Raw genomic sequence first — 531 nt, 5'->3', positions numbered from 1 at the left:
CATTTGACCAACAAAAAACATTTCTTTTCATGGAGTGATAGATAAATTAAATATAACATTAATTGAGTACAAGAAAACGAAACAAAAAGAATAATAATATAAAAAATAATTTTGTAGTCGCTCTTCTCTTTGATCTTCAATCTCTATCGCTATCAACTATTATTTACCTGATTCAGTTTTCTGAATTTAATTTATTCTGTCTGTTTGTGTCTATTCCTCGTTCTTTACACACACACATACATATATATAATCAGCTTAGTAATAATCTATGATAAGTTTAGATTCATTCTGTGAATTGTAAATCATAAAATAAATAAATCTGGAAAAAAAAAAAAAACTAGATTAGAGTATAGAGAATACCTTCCTCCCAAATAAAGTCATCAAAACAATTATCCGATAAATTTAGGCTTCTCAACTCCTTGAAGGAATGGAACAAGGACCAGTTGACACGTGTCGCTGAGTTGTTCATGCCCCCGATGACCCCGTTTCCAAGACCATGGTTCTTGTTTAAATGTTTAGCGTCTCAAGAGA

At 30.7% G+C, this 531-nt stretch overlaps 1 protein-coding gene across 4 annotated transcripts in view; it reads right to left on the bottom strand.

Moving 5' to 3' along the window:
- Window positions 1-525, bottom strand: part of LOC107614347 — a 2770-nt gene extending 2245 nt beyond the window's left edge. For all 4 annotated transcript variants that reach the window (XR_002352329.1, XM_021109291.1, XM_021109290.1 and 1 more), the window contains exon 1: window positions 361-525. Coding sequence is in view for 3 of the 4 variants with exons in the window: in XM_021109291.1 (XP_020964950.1) it covers window positions 361-469 (109 nt within the window). In the remaining variant the exon portion in view is untranslated. The remainder of the gene's footprint in view (window positions 1-360) is intronic.

The sequence above is a fragment of the Arachis ipaensis genome, chromosome B08, assembly GCF_000816755.2.
Source record: "Arachis ipaensis cultivar K30076 chromosome B08, Araip1.1, whole genome shotgun sequence".
NCBI classification, from domain to species: domain Eukaryota; kingdom Viridiplantae; phylum Streptophyta; class Magnoliopsida; order Fabales; family Fabaceae; genus Arachis; species Arachis ipaensis.
The sequence above is the reverse complement of the archived record's forward strand: the minus strand, read 5'-3'. Positions and strand labels throughout refer to the sequence as shown.